This window comes from Poromitra crassiceps, assembly GCF_964638095.1.
Source record: "Poromitra crassiceps genome assembly, chromosome: 3".
Taxonomy (NCBI): domain Eukaryota; kingdom Metazoa; phylum Chordata; class Actinopteri; order Beryciformes; family Melamphaidae; genus Poromitra; species Poromitra crassiceps.
The window spans coordinates 70,300,383-70,324,294 of record NC_139625.1 but is presented as its reverse complement, the minus strand read 5'-3'; the positions used below and the strand labels follow the sequence as shown (position 1 = coordinate 70,324,294).

Below are 23,912 nucleotides of genomic sequence, written 5' to 3'. Positions count from 1 at the left end.
CTAGCATGCGACCCGGCTGGGCACTCAGCACTCTCTGCCCCCAGTAAAGGCAATTACCCTAATGGAGCTCTCAGAGCTGCAGAATCTGCCTGCTTATTACTGGTTTGGACAAGGAATGTATCACTTCAACACATGTAATTGAATGTGTGGTTCAGCTTGAGTCGGCTTCATAGTGAATGTGTGGTTCAGCTTGAGTCGGCTTCATAGTGAATGTGTGGTTTAGCTTGATAATAATAATAATAATTGGATTTATATAGCGCCTTTCCAAGTGCTCAAAGCGCTTCACAGAATCATTATTCGTTCACACCATTCGTACCGGTGGTTCGAAAGCGTGGCAGCCACACATCGGCGCTCAACGGCCCCTCCGACCACCATCATTCATGTCTACATTCATACCAATCATACGAGCTTGAGTCGGCTTCATAGTGAATGTGTGGTTCAGCTTGAGTCGGCTTCATAGTGAGCAAGGGAGGGAGAATATTTTGAAGGGCTCTGAGCTGAAGAGGCCTCCGAGGCGAGGGCCCTCTGCTATTATTGTATCTGCCCTGTATGTCACATCCTGTCTGCCCTGTGTGTCACATCCTGTCTGCCCTGTATGTCACATCCTGTCTGCCCTGTGTGTCACATCCTGTCAAGACGGTAGTCCTGGATCCTGATTCAAATAGGAACTGTCCCTCTGTGTAAAGCTGTTGTAGTCCTGGATCCTGATTCAAATAGGAACTGCCCCTCTGTGTAAAGCTGTTGTAGTCCTGGATCCTGATTCAAATAGGAACTGCCCCTCTGTGTAAAGCTGTTGTAGTCCTGGATCCTGATTCAAATAGGAACTGTCCCTCTGTGTAAAGCTGTTGTAGTCCTGGATCCTGATTCAAATAGGAACTGCCCCTCTGTGTAAAGCTGTTGTAGTCCTGGATCCTGATTCAAATAGGAACTGTCCCTCTGTGTAAAGCTGTTGTAGTCCTGGATCCTGATTCGTGTAAAGCTGTTGTAGTCCTGGATCCTGATTCAAATAGGAACTGTCCCTCTGTGTAAAGCTGTTGCATCACCTTGTACCAAAATACATCTGAAGCAAACTAATTTAAACCTTAAAAATGTCAGTTACGGAATAACACTGATTCCAGTGTTATATTAATGATATCAACAGCAGCTACATTTACAGAGCGTTTGTCATACAATGAATTAGGTCTTTCCCACACTGCAAAAACGGACAAACTTTTCAAGTTATTTTGTCATGTCTCCCAGACTTGTCAAGCTGTGCGTGTGCGTGTGCGTGTGTCAGGCCCGGTTCTACGGGGGTGCAAAAGCATGCATTGCACCCTTATTTTAATTGTTTGCATGCTCAGTTGAAAAGTTAAAAAAAAAAAAAAAAAAATTAAATAAATGCTACAGCTGCACACTTACTGTTTAAACTTGAATTATAGTTGTTGTTTTTCTTTGTTCTTTGATGTGATTTTATTGCTTTTTGGCACCTATATGTAACCTTTTAAGGTTGAGATAATTGTATTATCATTATATGGTCCAAATATTTCAGTAAAGCACTTGAAACACTTGAAATATTCTTGCTTGGGTGGTATCATTCTACTTGAAATGATGGTCAAATGCATTATTTTTAGTAAAATAACATGTCAAATTTTTCGGGCGGCCCATTCGGCCCATTCGGAAGGCCGGCCACCCGAATGGGCCCGGCCTTTGGCCGGGCATCTGCACCCCTTCCTATCTAGGATGTACCCCTAGTCATGTTGTTCTGGAACCGGCCCTGGTGTGTGTGTGTGTGTGTGTGTGAGTAATGTAGTAATAATAATAGCAAATACTGCAGTAAAAGGAATATGAAATGTCATTTTTTGTTTCTGCCCCATAGAGAATCATGAAGTCGGTTAAAGGTTAATTAAAGGTTTCAGAAAACACAGAAGTAAACTGTTGAGTGTGTGAACGGCCACAGAGGAGAGGACAGCAGATATACAGGAACATCTGTGAGGAGACACTGCCCTCTAGTGTTGCTGTTTGGTTAGTGCAGATCAGTTCTAAATGTCATGCTGCCTTCAGGTGCTCCTCATAAACTGCCCCTGAGATCGGAAGTTACACTTTAATGTTGTGCATTCAAGTGCTTTTGGACAGAAATAATTTTAACAAGATGGACTCCATGACAAATGTGGTATTTTCCTTTAAGAATCAGGCCGTTCTGAGCTATGTTATGCATAGGAGAACATCCACGACTCAGGCATGTAACCACTGCATGTAACCGATGTCTTCTTTTGGCAAAAAGGAAAATACGTGACACTAAAAAGTTACAAACACACAGCAATACTAGTACTAGTAATAGTCTACTACATGCTCTCTGCCTCCTAAACATCACATTACTGAACAACTCTAAATTCCCAGTCGTATTAAATACTTTATTACCGGGTCATTTATGTGCATACAAATTCTAATTACGGTGTTTCTGGCAGCACTTGAAGGCAGCATTCCTCCAGCACACCAGTCAGTCTCATCCTGAGGGAATCCTGCAGAAACAACCCACAGGCAGGACATACGGAAGAGGTTCATTCCCAAATAACATGTCTCCCACTTTAATGCAACTCTTTTCTTACAACGCATGAAAAGGAAATGCACAATTGATTATTATTGAGGTTATGATAATGCTGAAGACCTTTCTTTACAAAATACTAATAACATATTAGATGACAGCAGCATATACCCTAGTATTATTGAAATATGAAGTAATCAAGAAAAACAAGAATCTTGACTGTCACACACAAACACAGACAGGGGACTTGGAGAGTAAGCAGCCCGGCTGGGAAAACACCTACACACTATTCTGCACTGGTTTCTTTGTGTTATGCCCCATGTGGCTTTCTCATAGCACTGATGAGCAGGGTCGCTATCAAAACTGATGCATGAAGGAAGTGAACCACCTCTTCTCTGGCTGTGGACAACAAAACAATGTCGACTGAGACGGGTAAGGGATATTACAACAACTCACCTGTCAAGATGTTTGTGTGCAAAAAACAGATTTGTAATTGTTTCCCAACAATGAATGATTTGAAAATCACAATCTATTCATTCTCTATTTTCTATAGCTGAGGGCGAAGTTGGATGTTTTCCAGGAGGCTTTAGGTGGGCCACTACCAGACCCCGACCCCCCCATCCTTCAATGTTCCGGCAGAGATTGGTGACCCTCATGGAGGCCCTGACGGAATTTGGGACCAATAAACACTATTTGGGTACATTATGCAATAAAATAGCTGGGCTTATAGACATGTAATGGCCATACATGTAACCATGTAATTGTATTAACTTAAGACATTTGGTTGTTGTTTGAGTAAGATTTGCTCTTAAAGGTACTTTAATTTCTTCTTTTTGACCATGTCTCCTTACCTCTTATCTTATGCTGTTATTTATTTGTACTGTAATCTTGTTTATCATTATGAGAAAGAAACCAGACAGCTGAGATTTTGCTGACATTGCATCTAACTAGGCCTACACACTGATGTGCTAACTAACTAATTAGGCCTACACATTGATGTGCTCAACTGAAAACACTACTATAAATATCTCGTCAGTAGGCTTATACCTTATATTATGCCAATAGGTAGTGTACACAACATGGAAATGATAAGATACTTTTATGCATTTTATTTGGGTCTCATTAGCGTTGTACATCACAGTAGACACAATAAAGAAAACACAATAAAAGGTACATGGTTATTTTCCTTGCATTTAAGTTTAAGTGCATAATGAATGTGTATTTTTCAATGCATTAATTTCTCTGTCTGTGAATCAAATGAGCTGTTTTTAAACATAGTCCTTTTTTTCTTATATTTTGTGCTACACTATATTCTCCATATGCTATTATTTTATACAGTGGTGGTTTTTATATATTTTAAGTGTTTTCTGAAGTGATGACTGTGCTAACAGCCTTCCCCCCGCGGTTGTTGGAGACATTACATCAAGCAGTGTTCATGCCTTCAAGAAGAGACTGAACAAACACCTCCTCAGCATGAGACCCTAAAACTCAAGGACTTCTATTCATCATACTTAATCAGTCTCACATATATTTATGAGTAGCTGCAGATCAATGCTAGGCTCTCTGAATGTTGTTCATGAAGCCTGTATCTGTAATAGCATAAAAAAAAGTACTCATAACAGACAACTCTTTCTCCTTCAAACGGTGTATGTCTCCCCTCTCTCAGTGGCTGATCTTGTACACCACATCCCCGACCTGCAGGATGCCCGTCTTCTTCACTGTGAAGAACTGTCCGAACAGCGGAGACTTTTTATATATGTGCCTCTCTGAAGGTTGGCACAGGCGATAGCTGGGGAAAAAGACATCAGCATAAGTCGGAAGATGTTTAGGCTTGACGTTAACCGGTAAAAATAATAAATAAATAATATCAAGATATATAAATATAAGATTACATGTCTTATAATGATAGAGTGCCTGGTAAGAGTAGGGAAGCTTTCCATTTGGATCAATTTGTGTGACACTTCCAGGATGGAAATCATATTTAAGTTTAAATTTCCTTAAATCAAAAGTAAAATTCTTACTTTTGGGAGTTATAAAGGAATTAGGTAAACTCATGAATACACACACAGGCATGATTATTTGTCTATTATCCACCTTATTTCTAGCTGCCATGATGCCTTATGGGTGCTTCTTCCGGTGTAATCCTCCCAGCCTTGTTGCTGACAGCTTGACACTCGTCTGTAGTCGGTGTCATATACTCAGCATCTGGGTTTTAACGAATCGTTAAAACTCCGACGCTGGGAGGAGAGGGGGGGGGGGTAATGTGACTGACTTGATTGTTACAGCTTGCACTAATAACGAGGAAATGTGCAAGCTGCAACAATCAAGTCACGTTAACCCCCCCCCCCTCCCAGCGTCAGAGTTTTAACAGTCGTTAGGAAATGGGCAAGCTACAACAATCAAGTCAGGTTAAACCGGACCTTGTACCCATAATTATTTTTACAGTGGGGCATTCAAAAATAAGGTGGATAAGAAAGTAAATATTCACCAACACCAAATTGAGTGAGAGGAAATAAAGTCCTTTCATACTGAACCATATTTAGTGGGGCAGATACGCAAAAACATTGTGCATTTTATGACTAATTTAAAGCATGAAATTTTCAGCATATCACAAGTTTCAATTTCAGACGTGGTCATTGACCTCAGCATTTCATTTTTCCAGTTTTTGTCCCATCATTCTGCATTATAATCATGTATATCCAAAATGTCTGCTGCCTCAGCCATGGCCCTATAACAGTGCTTTTCAAAGTGGGGTCCAGGGATCCCCAGGGGTCCTTGATGGGGTTCCAGGGGCTCCCCAGCAAAAGAAAATTGAATAATGTATTCTTAAGTACAAGTCTGTTGGAATGGTACTTCAGTTGCCAGCCTTTCAATCTCATTTGTAAATGCTTTGTCAGGCATAGGTAGGCCTCACTTTAGATGAGTTCACACAATACTTAACAACTAAATGCTTTCTAACTACATGAATTAATCATGAACTATATAAAACACATTCACTAACCATTAGTGCAGTGGTTCTCAAAGTGGAGTCCTTTTTTCTTTTAGATGTTTTATTACAGAAAGTGTATGAAACCCATGACCCAAATAGTCATCCATTCTGTCATTGTGTTACTTATATGGATGGAATTATAGTGTGAATAAATTGTTCCGCTTTTTTGCTGGGGACCCCCTGGAACACCCTCAAGAACCCCTGGAGGTCCTCGGACCCCACTTTGAGAACCAATGTGTTACGGTGTTATAGCCGAGGCAGCTGGCAGCAAATAAGCATCTTTATTAGAACAAAAATGCAATTTTGGCAAAGATATAAGTATAATGCAAAGTGATGGGGCAAAAACTGGAAAAATTGCAATGCTGAGGTCAATGACCTCTCAAGGTCACCAGAGGTCAGATACAAAGTGCCTCCATGTCTGAATTTGAAAATTGGGGAGATGATGATCATAGTCATAAAATGCACAATACCTTCCATACACGAGCTTATCTGCTCCCGAAATGTGAAATATCAAGCTCCCTTGCATAATATGATGTTAATATCTCACCTTTTCAGAGTTTCCAGAGGCTCTTTTCTATTGATTATACCGGTTTCAGGGTCAACTGTGGTGAAAATGCACCTGGCAACAACAGAGGTCATAAGTTTGTTTGAATTGCATTCTTGAAATGTCTACTTTTATGGCAATTATGGACCACTAATAATGAACATGTGGTCTGTGGAGAGGTAAATGCAGTTATTCATATATCCTTGCACTAATATCATCCAGACATTAATTATTATTATTATTAATCTATGAAGCATCAACCATGTTACCTTCCACGACATTATTATTATTATTATTATTATTATTAATCTATGAAGCATCAACCATGTTACCTTCCACATTACATTATTAATTATTATTATTATTAATAATCTATGAAGCATCAACCATGTTACCTTCCACATTACATTATTAATTATTATTATTATTAATCTATGAAGCATCAACCATGTTACCTTCCACATGACATTAATTATTATTATTATTAATCTATGAAGCATCAACCATGTTACCTTCCACGACATTATTATTATTATTATTATTATTATTATTATTAATCTATGAAGCATCAACCATGTTACCTTCCACATTACATTATTAATTATTATTATTATTAATAATCTATGAAGCATCAACCATGTTACCTTCCACGTAGTCTCTCCCCAGACTCAAATATTACATTGAATCACTGCGCTCTGCATACTACATAAGTGAGTCTGTGACACTTCACAGCCACTGCTGGTTTTTGAAGGCGGGTTGAAATTGAATGAGTGACAGGTCATAGCACTGATGAGAGAGCGGTTTGAAAAATGGGCTGCGCCTCCCATGTCGTCTGATCGCAAAGTCGTTACTGATTGGGGAGGAATGAATCCATCACTGGCATATTACTGGCCAGTGAACCGTTCCCTCCCATAACCAGCCAGCTGAGGGAAAGTGTCCCAGAGAGAGCTCTGCAGTATGCAGTAACGTAGTGTATCAGCACAAGAACTCTCATGGGTCTGACGTTGAGACTACCTTCCACATGACATTATTAATTATTATTATTATTATTATTACTCTATGAAGCATCAACCATGTTACCTTCCACATGACATTATTATTATTATTTATTATTAATCTATGAAGCATCAACCATGTTACCTTCCACATGACATTATTATTATTATTTATTATTAATCCATGAAGCAACAACCATGTTACCTTCCACATGACATTACACGCTGCAGCCTCACATCGCCAATCTGGATCTCTTCCCAGGAATCCTACAACAATAACAAGTAAAAAAGGCATTTGATTTGGAGTCTGCAGATCAATTTAGCCCACACTGCTCATACTGAAAAGGACAGGGTATTAGTCAGCCATAGGCTAACTAATCATCTGTGTTGTGTGTGTGTGTGTGTGTGTGTGTGTGTGTGTGTGTGTGTGTGTGTGTGTGTGTGTGTGTGTGTGTGTGTGTGTGTGTGTGTGTGTGTGTGTGTGTGTGTGCCCTTATGACATCACTTTTGACATCATCACTGATGACATCATCACTGATGACAACACATCATTACCTAATTAGCCTAATAAAAAAATCCGGCTCCATCAGGCCCCTTTTTTCGCACTTAAAACGGCATAGCTGTGGCCGAACACAGAACTTGAAACAAACATCGCCCACATACTCAATTTTATTATATATATATATATATATAGATATGCATTATGTAGTCACCATTAGAGAGAACTCAAAGGGCCAAACAAAAGAAGAGAGCAACACTTGTGGATGCATCACCTCATCAAATGCTTCACAGTCACTGATGACGATGTTGGGGCGGAAGCGCTCCACCGTCAGGTTATTGTCCACTCTGCTGCTCAGGTCCCGGACTGAGGCCTCCGACAGCAGCATCACAGGTGCAACATCAGGGTACGCCACCTCCTGGATCAGCGTAAACACAGAGACAATAGAATAACAGACTGCGTTTACATGGACATGAGTATCCCAGTTATGAGGTTTTTATCATATTGGGGATGTGGCATTTACATGGAACACAGAGAAATCTGGTGGTATCATATCATATCATCTGCTTATTCATATCCCCGTATACATGATAAATACCAGTATCCCGGTTACTGATGCTATTTGCACAGGCGCCTGTGACATTTACAACACAAACCGGCATCACCTGCACGCTTGCTCGTACTGGGTGTGCCTGACGTCGTTGACCTTTTTTGGGGGGCAAGACTGTGTGGGATCCCCTCTCCACAGATGTCTGTCTATCTCGGTACTCCAGCTAGCATAATCGGGTTTAGAGCCCGACCGATATGGGATTTTTGAAACCGATACGATACCGATTTTAGGGAATAAAAAATTACCGATACCGATAATATCGGCCGATATTTTTATTTTATTTTATTTTTGTTTTTATCATCAAATGTTTATCCCCCATTAGTGCTAATCCCCCATTAGTGCTAATTTTTTATTTATTTATCCTGGTTGCTGCTCCACCCTCTGCCGATCTGGGGAGAGCCGAAAACTGGCTCCATGCTTCCACATGGGCAGTTAGCCAGCCGCTTCTTTTCACCTGACAGGGGAAGCTTCACCGGTAGGACATAGCACGTGGGAGGATCACGATATTCCAACGAGTTCCCCTCCCTCCGAACAGGCGCCCTTAACGACCAGAGGAGGCACCACATCAGCAACCCTCAAATATCAAACACTTGACAAAGATATGATTGAGTTGACATGAATTGAAATATGTGATGTAGGCAGGATATTTTACAGCTTATTAATAAACTCAATGCAATGAAACAGTAAACTTAACTGGGAATTTAATAATTATAAATAACTAGAAATACAAAAACACAATAGAACAAATAGTTAAGAAAAAATATCAAATATACACAACATGCTGTCCATGCTGTCTATAACTTATATATATATATATAAAAAAAAAATAAAAAAAAAACGGCCGATATATATATATTTTTTTACCGATACCGATATATCAATAATCGCCAATATCGGCCGATAATATCGGCGGGCCGATAATATCGGTCGGGCTCTAATCGGGTTTCTCAAACCCGGTATAAGGGCTTATCCAGGTTTCTGAAATCAGGATAAGCGCAAACACAAACACGGGATACTTCCCAAACCCGACCATAACTAAGATACTCATGTCAACGCGCGCGCATCTGGTTCTCCTGCCTGCAACAGGTTATTTCAGGTAAGCCCTTGACAAAAAGTTAGCCATAGTTTACCTCCGATTTTGGGAAAAGTGGCTCGGCGTCTGCCGCCCTCCTGGGCTTCATCTGGTGTTCAAAGTGCACCAGGCGGAAGATCTTCTCTGCCCCAAGATAACCTGTCAGCCAGGCGGACGCTTCCTCGCCACAGTCCCGGCCCTGAATGTCAGTGCTGAACACTCTGGAGCACAAAAAGGAGTTTGAAAATCAGAGTGTCAAAATACATGTATACAAGTTCCTGTGTAAACCAGGGACCTGCTCCAAGTTGGGTTTCCATACAAAGGTATCGCAAATTTTAATTGAATTTTCAGAAAGTCGGCAAAAGAAAATGCTAAATAATTTGTGTTTCCATCCACTGCTATTATGCAAATTATACGAGGGATCAGCCGAGCAGCATTTTGGTAAACCGCGTCACTGGGTGGCAACGGCAATGGAACCCTATGGAGCCTGAGTTTGAGTGTCTGACTCTAGCCGGCTGACCCTGTTTACAATTTAAAAACTGCGACAGTTCACACAACTTTAACACGACACATGTATATTATACATCAAACTCTTGAGCTAATTCTGCTCTCACTCACAATGTCAAAATATAAGCGATGTGATGTATACTTTTTGAGATATTAACAAAATTTTGTTTGGCACAACTCATACTAGTTAACTGCTGCGGGGTTACGCATTTTTGGGTGGCAGTGACGTCACGCTGATTCGTGCTATAGAGCTGTCAATCACCTCGTGTTTGAGGCTGTCTGCCTCTGCTGATCAGCTGCTAGATAGGGCAGATAGTAGTGAATACAATTTCATTCAATTCTAGAAGTGAGTCGCATTAAAGTTAATATCCCAGTCTTCTTCCATTTACCAGGACAGGTATTGTGCTGCGTATTTACCATGGCATTAATATTTACCATGTGTAGCCCTATTGTGTAGGCTACACGGCATGTCATGTTTTGCAATGATCAAGGCAAACTATGTGGTTTTTGAATGGAGAGACAACGGAATATTGCTTAATCTGTTTCCACTGCACGTATCGCATTTTCCTTTTATCGATACACCCGACTTTTCCATCTCCCTCAAGCGTGATTTTGTTTTTTTTGCAATATTTGGAGGTTTTTGCGAATGTTGTAGCGTTTCCACTCAGTTTTTGTATGTGAAAATTAAAGTTTTGCATAAAAACAGGTGGATGAAAACTCGACTAATGTCACTCAATAATTATGGTCCTCTTTTGGCAACAGTGGGGATCAGTCGAGAAAAATAATCGACAGGTTAATCGATAATGAAAATAATCGTTAGTTGCAGTCCTAGAATCAATCTGCAGTCAAGTAGTACTAGTTTCTGGTAATTTCATTTTAACTTTCATTTTTCATTTTAAAGTTTTACTCAACAAGAAACATGAGCAGCTATTGATCCAATCAGTGAAGACTGCAGTGCCGACGTTAAAACGTTGCCCTGACCTGCAGTCGATGACGGGCCGGTCAGGCTGCTGCAGTGGCGTGCGGAGCTCCTCCATGTCGGGTGCGTTCAGACACAGCTGGCCCCCGTCACAGCTCAGAGACACCAGCACCAGGCGAGGCTGCTGCCTGCCTGTCACCATGCCACCATCCTCTGTGATGACCAGCCAGTGTCTGCAGCCAAAACACAGGTAGGTAGGTCACTGTGGGCTTCTGTCATCTGGGCCATTTTGTGTCCCTGATAGAATTGATGTTTTCACCAGGAGGGAAGGACAATTTCTGTTCCAAAGCCACCAGTCAGTGTCAGTGCAAAGGCAGTTGGGGGTTTCTTTCATTTGCGCTATTTTGTGTCAAAAAGGAAATAAATTAAATAAGAGGGAAATAAAATAGCCCTCCAAAACCTACTGCCAATGTCTGTAATCAAAACAAAAGTAAGTTGTGAGTGGCTTTCTGTTGAGCCATTTTGTGTCCCAGAGTGAATTAAATTCTCAGGGAGGCAAAATGGCACTCAAAAAGCACCGGCCAATCTCTGGGAATCAAAACAAAAGGAGTTGTTTACCTTAAAGGGACAGCTAACCCTAAAATACATATTTTTCCTCTCGCCTGTAGTGCTATTTGTCCATCTAGAATAGATTGTTTTGTGTTAGTTGTCTGGGTTTTGGAGATATCAGCCATAGAGATTTCTGTCTTCTCTCCAATACAATGGAACTGGATGGCACTCGGCTTGTGGTGCTCAAAGCGCAAATTCTTTTTAATTAAAAATCTCAAAAGCAATGACCCAGTTACTCAAGATAATCCACAGACTTGTGAGCTTTTTTTTTTTTTAATGTAGGAACTATTTCTATTTTTGACCGAACTACACCCCCTAGCTAGCTGCTGCTCTAGTAGCCCCATAACGTGACGCCGCTTTATACTGTACTTACTGTACAGTAAAGCGGCCTACGCTGAATTTACAGCAGGGTGTGTTTGATCTTACTAACATGGTGCACCGCTTGCACGCGGCGAGCAAACACATGCAGTCACACGGAGACAGCGGCTGTCAGTGATCAACGCAAATCCAGCGCACCTGGGAAGTAAAACATGTCATGAAATACTCAAACTCCCAAGGTTCCTGTCGGCACTTCTCCTGTCCTCAATACGGCACAGGCTGTGCAAAGACTGCTTCTAAATGGTTGTTTCACGCAAGCAGTATCATACGATCGGACGATCATATCTTCGGATCTGCAATCGGAGGTCGGATACGGGTAGGAGAGCTTTTTGAACGGCCTAGCCCACCTATTGAGGATTCTAACGCTGTGTGGCGCCGATTTACTGTACAGTAAGTACAGTATAAAGCGGCGTCACGTTATGGGGCTACTGCTCTAGCTGCTGCTAGTTCCATGTACTGTAGGACTAGCTAGCAGCTAGTGCATGTAGTTCGGTCGAAATAAAATAGTTCCTGCATGAAACTGTTCACAACAAGGTCTGTGGATTATCTTCAGTAACTCGGTCATATTTATTTTTTGGCGCTTTGAGCACCACAAGCCTAGTGCCATCCAGTTCCATTGTATTGGAGAAAAAACAGACATCTCTATGGCCAATATCTCCAAAACCCAGGCAACTACCCAAAAACAATCTAGATGGATAAATAGCACTACAGGTGAGAGGAAAAATATGAATTTTGGATTTTGGGGTGAACTGTCCCTTTAACAGTACAGTAAGAATTTGGATCTCACAATTATCTAAAATATTAAGTGGGGTGCCTTAATTGGTGTTAATTGGTTCAAGACATTCATGTAACCTTTGCAAAGTGACTTTGCATCCAATGTCATTCTGTCATACACTTAGGAATGATGCATGATGCATCTCTCTGCAGTGGTTCTGCCAGTAACCTGTAACTCTGAGCATTATAAACTCTGGCGTAAGCTGTCCATCAGATGCAGGTGCACAACACTCACCGGTCCTGCAGCTCTCCATACTTCAGACCTATTTTGTGGCATTCTGCGAGCGCCACAGACAGAGCTTTCCCAGACTTCAGGGGGTGAACGAGGAGCTGCGAGACCACGCCTACGCGACTCACTTTTTCTGTCTTTCCAAAGTATTTATATCCTAGACCCAGGCCGAGAACAGCCACACCCGCTCCACCGAGCAGCAGGGCGGCCTTCTTATTCTGGCAGAGCGCGTTCACAGCCAGCTCTTTCAGGCCCATGTTGGAACTTCAGAGACGTGTTTGTTTTGGGACCTTCTGGACTTTGCTTTGGACTTCATGAAAGAGGCGGCTACGTCCGCCTGTGACGTCACTGGGGTTTGTTCAAGAGCACCACACTTGTGAAGTGAAGTGAACTGATAGCTACAAGAGTGTTCTGAACCTGGATTGATAGCCAACTTTCTCAAAACGAAACTGTGAATGTTGAAATAGATATGTTTGATGTAATGTTATATTTTTGTCAAGATTGGAAATGACATGCTGTAGGCCTATACCATACAACCTTTATTACTTTGGGGAAATTCCTTGTTCATAAGAAAAATGGACAGGAACCTTCCTGCACTTTATAATGATGAACTTAGATCTTACCTCATGTTAAAAACAAAAAAGTCAAAAGACCTTAAGAGCGTTTTTACCGAGGGGAGGCCGGGGCCCTGGGACAAAATCCTATCAATTGGGGGCCCGTGGTCTAATTTGTGTCGTTTAGGGGTCCTCGACATGAAAAGGTTTGAGAACCACTGGCCTATGCCTACAACAAATCCAAACCTGCACAGCACTTAATTTGACTGCTACTGCAACAACTTAATTCCTCTCACTGTTAAACTGGCCTAAATATGTGTGACAGACACCAGTTCAATTTTAATCTCCCAAAAACAGTTGGTCTTAGACAAGAAAGCAAGTGACGTAATGCCATACTAGCTGCTGACCTTCTCGCTGAAACTATTTCTGTCTTTGACATAGATACTCAGGTCTATGGCCAAAGTAGAAAACAGCAGATGCTCCAGCCACAGGGAGTCAATACAGGGATTTGTCGAGTGGATACTCCTTCTGTTGCCTTTCTGTGTGCGTCTAATGACTGAAGGCACATTCACGGGCACAAGGCCACTTCTAGCTGCTTTGATGTTGCAGTGGCAAGCAATTTTTGATAACAAGGTACAACCTTATAACAAGGTGCAATATTTATGCTCAACAGATGAGAACACATAAGGAAATGTTTTTGAAGAGAAAAAATAAATCAAAGGTCAGTCTGTCAGTTGTTTTGTAATTGGATGTAGGCTAATGCATATCTTTGTGCAATCAGATCAGCTGTCCTTTGGGCTTCACTTTGATGGAAAACTTCACTTCTTAGTGGAGTTTTCCTTTTAACTTATACGATTTGATTTTGCAATTGTGCCTTATTTATTACCCTGTATTCATCATTTCACTTCTGTCATTTAAAGTCAACTTGGTATAATAATACCTAATTCTGACTAACTGACTGACTGACTGACTGACTGACTAACAGACCATCCAGACTGGTAAAGTTAATAGGGCCAAGACCAGTCCAACAACATCCAGAAACATAAAGACAAGTGCATTATTTGATGGAACATCATGTCTTCACCTCAAGATAGACATGTAGAAGTACAAGATGTATAAGTCAAACAAAACCAGATGCACATAACATAAATTCAAATAACTGGATCAGAGATCAACTCACACGTAGGCTACCACAACATACTCATCATACTCGTGACTAACCTGACCTGTGACTAACCTGCTGTAGGTTGTCCAAACTGGACTTCAGTCAAAATTCCCATGGGGAAACCATCTGGACCAAACTGTCATTTCTATACATTCAGCAAGTTTTTTTTCTTACACACGGTACCTCTGCATAAACAATACTTAAGTTCATTACATTACGTCAGTTTTATTCATTCATATTTTGTCTTAGGTTTATATAAGATTCTTGTAGCAAAATTGAATTACGTCTTTTATACAAATCCTATATCTTGCGTACAAATTCATTTCAGAAAGAAATGTCTATGAATCACCAATCAATAGACTGCAATAGGCCTTTTTTTCTCTCTCTGAGCTGTTAGATTGTAGACAGTACTTTAATTATAGTGATAAGCATTCACAGTGATCAACATTAGGGATAGAGCATGAACACATACTGGGAATATCTTATTAATTAATAATTCAGACATCATGGATTTGTTAGAAGAACAAGTCCAGAAACTCAGAAACACATTTGTTGGAGAAAAGCCTCAATGTTTTTAATGTTCTTCTATGAACGCTGCTTTCCAAACATGGGCAAAATGTAGTGGAATATTGATTCAAATAAATTATTTGAATGAGATGAGGTGCACTTCTTTTATCTTGCCAGACTCTGTCTCAAAAGTAGACACATCGCTTGCAAGATGAGATTAAAAAGAAATACTCAAAATGTTTTCAAGTAGACCTATTTTGCTCCTGTAATCTTTACAAAATGTAATTTTGCACATAACATTTCCAACTAGAAACAGAGAAACCTGTTTATGGTGCAACATAATGATGTAGTCCTATTGTTTGATTAAGTCTATTAAAACTAATACAGTACTTGCATAAAATATAGGCTATTGTATTCTGTGTCAGTAATTGATTACCAAAAATGGAATGCATCATAGTCATCATTTCCCTTTCATTATTAACGTGTGTGCAAACAGTATTTACTTGTACATAGATGCGGTGTCTGGTTCAGTGAAGTACAGTACAGTGCAACACACACAGCAGGTCAGTTTCCAGGATGTAGACTCGACCCAGTCCTCATTTCTCAATGGGGACCAGCCCTAAATCAAATTGTATTTACAAGTCATTTTTGGCATTTGTTTTTATGTGCACGGTGTACAAGATGGGTGGAGTTTTTATAGGGCAATACTGTACAATGAATTGCAGAAAGAGAAAGGAAAAATCCAACCTCAGATATTATATTCTTACATTAATATTTTCATCAAGTTGTGATGTTTAATGCATTGTTATTTTGAGATCAAGTGCCATACTTAACGTTTTGGTGTGAACCCACTTACCTCAGTGTGCCTTGTCTGCTTCTACTTCAGTTAGTTATTTCCTACATTTCCTAGAATGCCTTTCGACAACCCCAAGATAACTTGTAGTATTCAGCTGTGAGTTATCTAGGTACGGAGAGCAATTGTTTTTCCAGTTGAGTCAGTTGAGTGGCTGCAATGCATTCTGGTCTATTGAGTCTACTGTCTGTGGAGAAATTGGTCTCTCTGCATCTTCTACGATGGATTTCTCCCTGTATGATTATTGAACATCAGTCCAAAATGGCGGCTGTAGAAAGAAGCCATTGCTCTTTGATTGTGAGGGACTGATACCAAAACCTGATGTTGACCGTTGCTTTAGATCGCTAAAACATTTTCTGTGTTTTTACATTTGGCCAGTTACCAACATGAATGAAAAATACACCAAATAACAAAATGGGACGAGAAATTCAAGGTCCATCCCCATTACAATAACTGTTTTTAGTGTGGATCTTTCCAGTGAGACAATCAGGACAGTGTTTCAGAGTCATTGTGCTGTAATATACTTGACTGTGATTGAGAACTTGCATGTTGTTCTAATATGGTAAACGCCTGCCATCTAGCAGTCCAAGCAGGCTAAAACAAATGCTGGGAATGATTTGGATCTACCTTTTGGCCCAGAGGTGTTTGAGACAGGTCTGCACACTACTTCCTGTTGTATCTGGACAACTGATGTGTTTGGTTTGATAGGCACTGAGTTCTGTGAAGCTGTACAATCCAAGTCAAAGAGCAGAGTGGAGAGAAAGATTCACACAGAGAAGCAGGGCATGCAGCTCTTAGAATCACACCCCAACCAGGGACTTTGAAAGACATCTGTGAAGCAGTATCTATTTTGATTTTTTTCTTTGTTAGCCTGTCCCGGTGTTAATCAGGTCAGCTTTTATGTATTTTTCAGAGTTTGTGGTAAACAAACAATGAAATGGTAAGAGGTGATCATTTTCTAACTGCTAACAGGCAGAAAGATCGTCAGGTAGCACTGGTAGTGCATTAGCTGCATCTGGATGGCCGGTGTGTATCTACACTGAAGGACTGATGATGGAAGCAGCACATTGGGAAACACCATGAAGTCGACCAGACCAGTACTTGCTCTTGTCTAGACTGAGTTGAGGAGAAATCAAATGACCTGGCGGGGGCAAACTGTGGCTAATGTCCCCAGTAAAGATCCTATGCTATCGGCTACACACGGCCTGGAGCCATTCACTCAGCCCTGCAGCATCTGTTCTGTCGCTATGCTGCTACCTGCATGTTATGTAACTCATGTGAGTACCACGTGCCTTGCAGCATGTCTGCAGCAGGCGTGTGGTAAGCCAATGGTTTTCCTGATGGCTACACCACCGGGCAAAGCACACTGAGTCAAAACCATCAAGGCTCAAATAAATGTTCATGTTTTGCATGTTCTACTGTTGGGTTACTGGGATTATAGCACCACAAACATCTACTTGTCTTTGCTGCAAGACTGCCAAGTATCTACTGTCCACTCGGCGGTATAGACTGTATTGTGCTGTACTGCAATAGGCTGTGTTTTGGAGGCTACACAGAGCTGCGTCTCTTGAACACCCTAAACGGAGAGAGGATGTGTAGGCCCGTTGTTATGGAGCTTATGCTGGCGCATTGGCGCGGGCTGCACACGCAGCCTGTCGAGCCCGGCTCCAAGTAGTGAGGATAGTTACTGCTCTGCTGCAAGTAGGCATCTGAGAAGGCGAGTTCCTGAGGGATCATGGTGGGGATAGAGCCCTGAAGCTTCTCCCTGCTCCTGTACCACAGGCAGGAGCATATTGTCTGGAAGTGGAGCACCTCGGTGTAGACACCTTTGAAATCTTTAGCCTTGGCGCTGTCGTCTCCGACGGGCGTGGAGGAGGCGGATCCCGGGACCAGGCGAGCCAGCTCTCCTCTAGGCTTGGCGCCCCCGGACTGCAGGGCCTTCTTCTGCTCGGCGTCCCTCCGCTCATCCTCTGAGTTCATGGTGAGGAAGCGAAGCACCACCAGATTGAGGAAAGCCCCGATCACAGTCAGGCCCGTCAGGATGTAGACGAAGCAGAAGGCCACGTACCTACATGTAGGGGTGGATCAAAAATATTGAAAAATTATGATACTTCCTCTTGCAATACATTATTGATACACTGGCACCATATTGTGATACCTTATCATATTATTATTCAGGTGTATTTTTTTGCACTCATTTCTGTGTTTGTTTTTTAGATTTCTGTCAACTTAATTAGCATAGATTGAAAAGATTTTAGTGAGGCATTATTTGTATCCTTCCTTTAAACATTTGAACTTCCTTTCAATATTTCAACGTGTGCAGTTAAGCCCAGTGTGTGTTAAGCCCAGTGTGTGTTAAGCCCAGTGTGTATTAAGCCCAGTGTGTTAAGCCCAGTTCACACCAACGATTCACAACGAGACGAAACCGTTTCAGGACGTTGCAGGGAAAAGTTGCAGAGGTGTAAACTGGCCCGTCTCATCTTGACTCCAGACAGCTGACGGCGTTGCCAGTAATTCAGCGTGTCAAGTCGCAGGGGCTGGTTGCAAGTAGTTGCTAGTTGCAACTTGTCTCATCATGAATCTTTGGTCTGAACTGTCTTTACTGACGGCACGGTGGCTCAGTGGTTAGCACTGTTGCCTCACAGCAAGAAGGTCCCGGGTTCGAACCCCGGTCCGTCTCAGGTCCTTTCTGTGTGGAGTTTGCATGTTCTCCCCGTGTTCGTGTGGGTTTTCTCCGGGGGCTCCGGTTTCCTCCCAACATCAAGACATGTATGTTAGGGTTAATACTCCTGTCAGTGGCCCTGACCAAGGCAATGGCAAAAGAACTGGAGTTGGTGCCCGGGCGCTGCACTGCAGCTGCCCACTGCTCCTAGTTCTAGGAAGGTTCCCAGTAGAGGATGGGTCAAATGCAGAGGATGAATTTCCCCATGGGGATAAATAAAGGATAACTTAACTTAAACTTTAAAGAGGTACTATATCGCATATTGCAATTTCTTGCAATGTATCGATTATCGCAGAATCGCTGTATCCGTTATCGAGGGCCAAGTATCGTGATAGTATCGTATCGTGAGTTACTCTGCGATTGTTACCACCCCCACACGTACCGGGGGTCGTTCTGCAGCGCGTGGTCCTTCTGCAGGGCCACGTAGTCCCCGAAGCCGATAGTGGTGAGCGTGATGAAGCAGTAGTAGTAGGCATGGAGGAAGCTCCAGCCCTCGCAGTAGGAGAAGGCGGCAGCCCCCACACACAGGGTGCTCATGCAGGAGAAGAAGCCCACGGTCACCATGTTGGCCATGGACACCTCTGTGTGACGCATCCCCACGCACTTCTTGGCTTGGTGCAGCAGGTACCTGACGAACTTGTTGATCCTCTCGCCCATGCTCTGGAACATGACCAGGGTGAGCGGGATCCCCAGGAGGGCGTAGAACATGCAGAAGACCTTCCCTGAGTCTGTGCTGGGTGCTGCATGGCCGTAACCTGAAAACACAGTAGATATTTCCACCTCAGCCACAGGCTACACCAGGCAGGGATTCTCAACCTTGGGATGCCATTTTATCCCTTGGACCCAGATCTAATAATATTTTAGATATGAATTTGCCCAGTATATCAAGACTGTGTTATGGAGAGATAGCAGATAAATGATCAAAATAGTAATTGATTATTTTACATTGTCTGATTGTGTTAACATCTTGTAATGAAATGATGCGCCTATAGGTTTAACAACTCATCCGTTTGCTGGGGGCCTCCTGGAACTGCCTCAATGACCCTTGGTGGTCCCCGGACCCCACATTGAGAACCAATGAGTGAACAAAGGATGAGACATGAAGAAGCAGTTTCATTTATTATTATTTTGATTCTGGTCAAAGTCCCTCAGTTGATTTGATTATCTGTAGCTAGCAATAGCGTTTTTCAAAAATGTTGCTTGAGTCAAAAAAAATAAGCCTATAAGGAACTAAAGCGAATACAAAACCAACACCCACTGGCCACTGCAACAGAAACGGAGAAATATCACGTGAGAGGAAAACCACGAAACCCACACGCTACTATTCAAACTGACTTTAACGGTCTGAATTCAGCCTTTTATCTGTCTCCACTGATCCATTGCTGTTAACTGCGACAGTGTAAACACTGGATAAAACCAGAAATATGCCTTTGCCTTGTCCTTCGTTAACCATCAGTGGTCTAATATTATTGTCATAAATCGCGAATATCTTTTTATTGAACGCATTTTTAGCCTCAAACTCTTCAAAAGCACGATTTTGCCCGTTAACAGGTAGCTAGGACTCAGGAGTGATGCTCACCTATTGTCGTTATCACAGTGATGGCGAAGTAAAAGGACCCGGCAAATTTCCATTGCACCCCGGCTTTGTGAGGTTTCAGCTGCAAAACGACGAGCTCCAGCTCGTCAAAGTTCTCTTTGGTCAAGTTATATTTGCGCAAAAGTTCATATTTTCTGGCCTCGAGTTTTCTCTTCTGAGTTTTCTCCTGCTTGGACTCCAAAGTGTCGAACACGGCAGCTCCGACCACCAGGTAGGTTAAGATGCTGATGATGAGGGCGAGAGTCCTGGCGTTTTGCCTCTTCATGTTAAAGACGATCTTTGGTTGAAGTCTTTCTTCCTTTGCAGGTGGAGCTGAAACTCTGCGACCTTCTTGGCGGAATGAGGATCCGACACTGACGCGCACATTGATTGGGAGCTGTTATTTCAGCACCACCCCCACATCACAGTTGGGTGCTACTTTATTTGGACTATTTTGTCACCGTGCATATATTTAGATTCTGCAGAGAAGAAACTCACAGACTCTCAAAAGTGTGTACTATATATCTATTTAAAAAAAGGACAGTCAAGTCAAGTTTATTTGTAGGCTATAGCCCTAATTCACAAGCATGTCTCAGAGGGCTTGACAGAGAATGTGCCTAGCTAAATCTAGACAAGCACTATCAACAGAATTGAACAATAAAGCATACAAACAAGCATAGGAGAGAACAGAGGGAGGGGGGAATATATTTAGATTCTGGAGAGAAGAAACCCACAGATGCTCAAAGGTGTAAAAAAAAAAAGTGAGAAGTCAAGTCAAGTTTATTTCTATAGCCTGCATGTCTCAGAGGGCTTTACAGAGAATGTGCCTAGCTAAATCTAGCCAAGGGCTATCAATAAACAGAACTAAACAATCTTAGTATAAAGCATATAATAAAAAGAAGCAGAGAAGAGAAGAGATGGGGGGGAGCTCAGATGGAGAAGAGGGGAGAGAGAGAAGGTGAAGAGAGTGGAGAGTCACCCTTTTGATGCCAAAATAGGGCACTTAAGTGAATGATGATTTTGAGTGATTATGTCGGCCCTGGTAGCTGTCACCTTTTTCACTCTCCATAAGTTTGTATGCCTGTAAATAAGTAGCTTCAGTTTTACTTTCATAACAGCCCATAAAACACCTCTGGCAGCGCACTCACTGTGGCTGAACCACAGCTTCCCCTGAAGCTTGAGTACACATGTTGGCACTTTTAAATGCAGTTACACCCTTCAACAGAACGTCCGATTCAGCCTCCAACAACGTTTTCAAATATGACTTAGTATGATTCATGCGTTCACTCAGTCACAGATACAATATTGACTCAGTGGCTGTTCAAACACACGCGCTCTGCGGGCTTCACAAGTTGTCTAGCAACATAATTTGATGGCCTTCCTTTCAATGAGTAAATATTTAAAGCCACATCCTTTTCAACGTTTACTCTAGGGCTCGTCAAGGCTATCTAACAATGTCAGATGGAAGAATAATGAATACATTGAAAATTAAGTTTATATATTTTTTTATTTTAAGGCATGGAAGACATTATTTATGAGATATAAGATACTAACATCAGCACCATTCTGCTATTATCAACTCTGTCATTGATATTCTCTTGAATATAAAGCTGCACCAGATAAAGTTCAGTTTGTGATGGCCCATTAATATGAGCGTTAAGGTAGCGCTACTTACTTATAGTAAGTCAGGTTATAAAGACCCGACCTGATACAATGGCATTGCATCAAACAGTTGCAGTACACTGAGCAATTTCTTTGGCCAGTGATGATGGGCAGCACTCCCAGCAGGGGGCAACCTGGTTCCAAAATCATATTAAAATCCTTGGATATTCCTACATGATAAAACAACATAGATGAAACAACGATGACACAACTTCTTTGCCATCAGAAATTAGTTACACATTGAAATTTCAAATCAAAAATCCCATTTAAACTATGTGAGAAGATTAGTATAGCACATTAAGACAAGTTAAATAAAATAGTGGCATATTTTTGTATAGTGTCACAGCACTTAAAACAACTCGCTTTAGTTTGCCATTATAATGAAACTGTGAAGCCAAATTGCAATGACAACTTTCTCTTTAGACCATTTATTATATATAATTTCTATAGAACACCTCAAAATCAACACACTAGCTTTGTTTCTACATTAAAACTCAACTATGGCAAAAACAGTGCTGTTTCCAAAATGTTATACACAATCGTAAGTCCAATATGGCATTTTCATGGGATTACAGTGCTGCTGGAGATGTTTGAGCTCTACAAAAACAAAAAACAGTGATTTCAAGCAAAACTTCAAGGGACGAGCCAACAACACATTATGGAGGTACTATTCTGCAGATCAAACACGTTTACATCATGGAGGTACTATTCTGCAGATCAAACACGTTTACATCATGGAGGTACTATTCTGCAGATCAAACACGTTTTCATTATGAAGGTACTATTCTGCAGATCAAACACGTTTACATCATGAAGGTACTATTCTGCAGATCAAACACGTTTTCATTATGGAGGGACTATTCTGCAGCTCAAACACGTTTTCTCTGGGTCTTTAAAGGGCCACTTTGCCGATTATCAACCAGCATTTTTTTTATTTAACCTTTATTTAACCAGGAAAGTCCCATTGAGATTAACACATTGAGTGCCACAGCGCTTCAGTAAAATTGTCTGGAGCCTGTGCCAGATTCACTTCCATTCAGTTGAAAACAGCTATAGAATTTTTTCTATTATGGCTATATTAACGGGGCTGGACTTTAATGAAACATTGAACACTCCTGCTTCTTCCAAAGAAGAAATTTTGTTTCTAGACAGTTCCATTATGAAATGACAGCCTCTCAAAAAAGTGCACTTTCAAGGGTTTTCTGTCGTTTTTTTTTACTTTCCAAGATACAGTCACTTTTATGAATACCTTTTGCACTCATATTTCGAGCACATTCACTGACTCTGGCTGGTGTTTTCTGATGTGGTGGCGTGTGGTGTGGTTTCTGTGCAGCCTGTGTGCCACACACCCCTCTCCCCCCCCCCCCCCCCCCTCCCTCTCCACCTCTGAGCTGCGGGCTCCTCCCACACGCACAGAGTTTGTTTTCTCGACTCCGTTTTTGCCCCGGACAGATCCCAGCGCCCATCAAGGAAATGATGCGCGCTGGCAAACGCGACTGAACGAAAAGGCTTGGCCGTTCGGCTTCGGATGCTGGCTTTCTAGGAAATCGTGTGGAGATAGATAGAAGCATAAGAGCTCAGTTGTGAGCGCGGATGCAGCCGAGCCCACTCCGCTGTAGACAGAGGAGCAATATATACGGCTCTGGCAGAAAGCATGCATCGGTTTCCACTTTGATCACGGCTTTCTCCGCTGTCTCCTGTACAAAGTAAAGGATCTGAGGTGGGTGGAGCAGCTCCTGTGACGATGTTTAAGGTGGCGCCGTGTGATCCCTTGAAGGGATTCATGCTCACTGGCTAGGTACGACCTTAAACAGCAGAATTATGGAATAATATGAATTATGATTTTAGGACGTCCACAGACGTCCTTGGCACTCCTCGTTACTTTTTTTTAGGACGTCCACAGACGTCCTTGGCACTCAATGTGTTAAGAATCTCTTATTGTATCATGTATCATTACAAAATCAGTCGTATATGCAAATGAACAATGTATAACTTCCCCCCATCTTGCCTGGATCGAGAGCTCCTCGTTCATTCACAGAACTTCCTGGACCAAATGATGTCATAATGATGTCATTTTGAGCAGTTTGTTTGGCGAATGCAGGTAGACAGAGCAATAATGATAGTGATATTACTGTAATAGTGATATTAATAGTGATAGTGACAGTAATAGTGACACCATGGCAAAACTGCTGCAAATGACATCATTATGACATCATTTGGACCAGGA

General features: G+C 41.8%; 2 protein-coding genes across 2 annotated transcripts; both read right to left on the bottom strand.

Annotated features, from left to right (window-relative positions):
• Nucleotides 1–4,183: 4,183 nt before the first annotated feature.
• Nucleotides 4,184–12,903, bottom strand: marc1 (mitochondrial amidoxime reducing component 1; the record flags this gene model as incomplete). Its single annotated transcript, XM_083633336.1, has 7 exons — nucleotides 4,184–4,310; nucleotides 6,058–6,129; nucleotides 7,255–7,316; nucleotides 7,823–7,966; nucleotides 9,289–9,451; nucleotides 10,719–10,889; nucleotides 12,653–12,903. The coding sequence occupies 7 exons, from the start codon at nucleotides 12,901–12,903 to the stop codon at nucleotides 4,184–4,186; spliced, it is 990 nt and encodes a 329-aa protein (XP_083489462.1).
• Nucleotides 12,904–16,954: 4,051 nt separating this feature from the next.
• Nucleotides 16,955–20,309, bottom strand: kcnk3b (potassium channel, subfamily K, member 3b; the record flags this gene model as incomplete). Its single annotated transcript, XM_083634365.1, has 3 exons — nucleotides 16,955–17,793; nucleotides 18,830–19,202; nucleotides 20,027–20,309. The coding sequence occupies 3 exons, from the start codon at nucleotides 20,307–20,309 to the stop codon at nucleotides 17,274–17,276; spliced, it is 1,176 nt and encodes a 391-aa protein (XP_083490491.1). The 3' UTR covers nucleotides 16,955–17,273.
• Between the last annotated feature and the right edge of the window lie 3,603 nt (nucleotides 20,310–23,912).